We start from the raw sequence: 1,263 nt of genomic DNA on the forward strand, positions 1-1,263 counted from the left end.
CTCATCCATTGACAACTTGCATCATTTGCTCAGTGCTATATTAAACAGTGTATTGGAAGATGGATTAACTAATAGCTCCAAGCTTCCTAACAATTTAAATGTAAATTACAAAATGTTTTGAGACCCTACTTTGGAATACAAAGGGTGTTTGAGTTCCAGTTTCCATTCTCTGTAGAACAAGAACAGGTCATTCCTTTATTTATTTATTTTTTTATTTATTTTTTTTGCAGAACCGGGGATTGAACTCAGGTCCTTAAGTTTGCCGGGCAAACGCTTATTCTACTGAGCCATCTCCCCGGCCCTGGTCATTCCTTTATTGACCTGCATAAAATACATCACATTTTCTGTTCTGCTGATGCTATCAATTCAATACCAATTCTATTCTCCAGCCACATCAGTTATGAGCATAAAGTATATCACATAACCTCAAATCTCTAACCGTGGAAGGCTTAACAAGAATGGATGCTGCTAGAGTAATGCTGCTTACTTGCTGAGATCACCAAGCATCCATCCCCCACTCAGATGACTTCTTCAGCAGTTAGAGCTGTGAGGAATGCTTTAGTCTCATAACCAAGTTAGAGTGAAGACATTGGCCACATAATACGCATGCTCCATTTTTTAAAAAAATTCTGAATCTTGGGCAAGTGTTCTCTTGTAACTACTTTACAGTTTCTAAAAGCAGTTATTGTCCAAAGCTGGAAGAACTTAAGTCTTCTCAGATGAGCATGTGAATGAATGGAGGGAGGTAAATAAAATTTAAAAAAAGATGAGGTCTGATAGAGGAGCAGCAGGATAAGAAAATCAAAAAAGGAACAGCAATTTAAAGTTTATCCCAGCTATAATGCAGGTTATTCTGATTATAAGGTAGCATCACAGGGCATACTTCCGAGTCCATTCTCGAGATATTCCGTTGTACTTGTCTCTGTCTGTTTTATAGATCCGTGCAGTCTCTGGCACTAGGGGGTCATCTGGGTTTGGATCACACAGCAGTGAACAAACGGATAAAAGAACTTTAGAAATAGTTAAAGCAGGAGAGCACTGTGCTCTTAGAATATCAAGACAAATGCTGCCATTACTGTTAATATTTGGATGATAAATTCTTGTTGTAAATGCAGCCTTAGGAGGTTTGAAGGGGTAGTCTGTTGGAAAATGAATTGTCAAAAAGAGGGGCTGGTGAGATGGCTCAGTGGTCTAAAGCACCTACTTAGAACAAGCTTAGCAAAGCACAGGGACCACGGTTCAATCCCCCAGCACCACATGCCA

General features: G+C 39.4%; 1 protein-coding gene across 1 annotated transcript in view; it reads right to left on the reverse strand.

The window, feature by feature from the left end:
- Positions 1–870: 870 nt before the first annotated feature.
- The window catches only part of LOC101573002 (ubiquitin-conjugating enzyme E2 D3-like), a 1,005-nt gene continuing 612 nt past the window's right edge, over positions 871–1,263 (reverse strand). Inside the window, exon 2 of the mRNA XM_004626544.1 lies at positions 871–1,170. Coding sequence (XP_004626601.1) covers positions 871–1,170 — 300 coding nt within the window. The remainder of the gene's footprint in view (positions 1,171–1,263) is intronic.

The sequence above is a fragment of the Octodon degus genome, unplaced genomic scaffold, assembly GCF_000260255.1.
Source record: "Octodon degus isolate 3935 unplaced genomic scaffold, OctDeg1.0 scaffold00015, whole genome shotgun sequence".
NCBI classification, from domain to species: Eukaryota; Metazoa; Chordata; class Mammalia; order Rodentia; family Octodontidae; genus Octodon; species Octodon degus.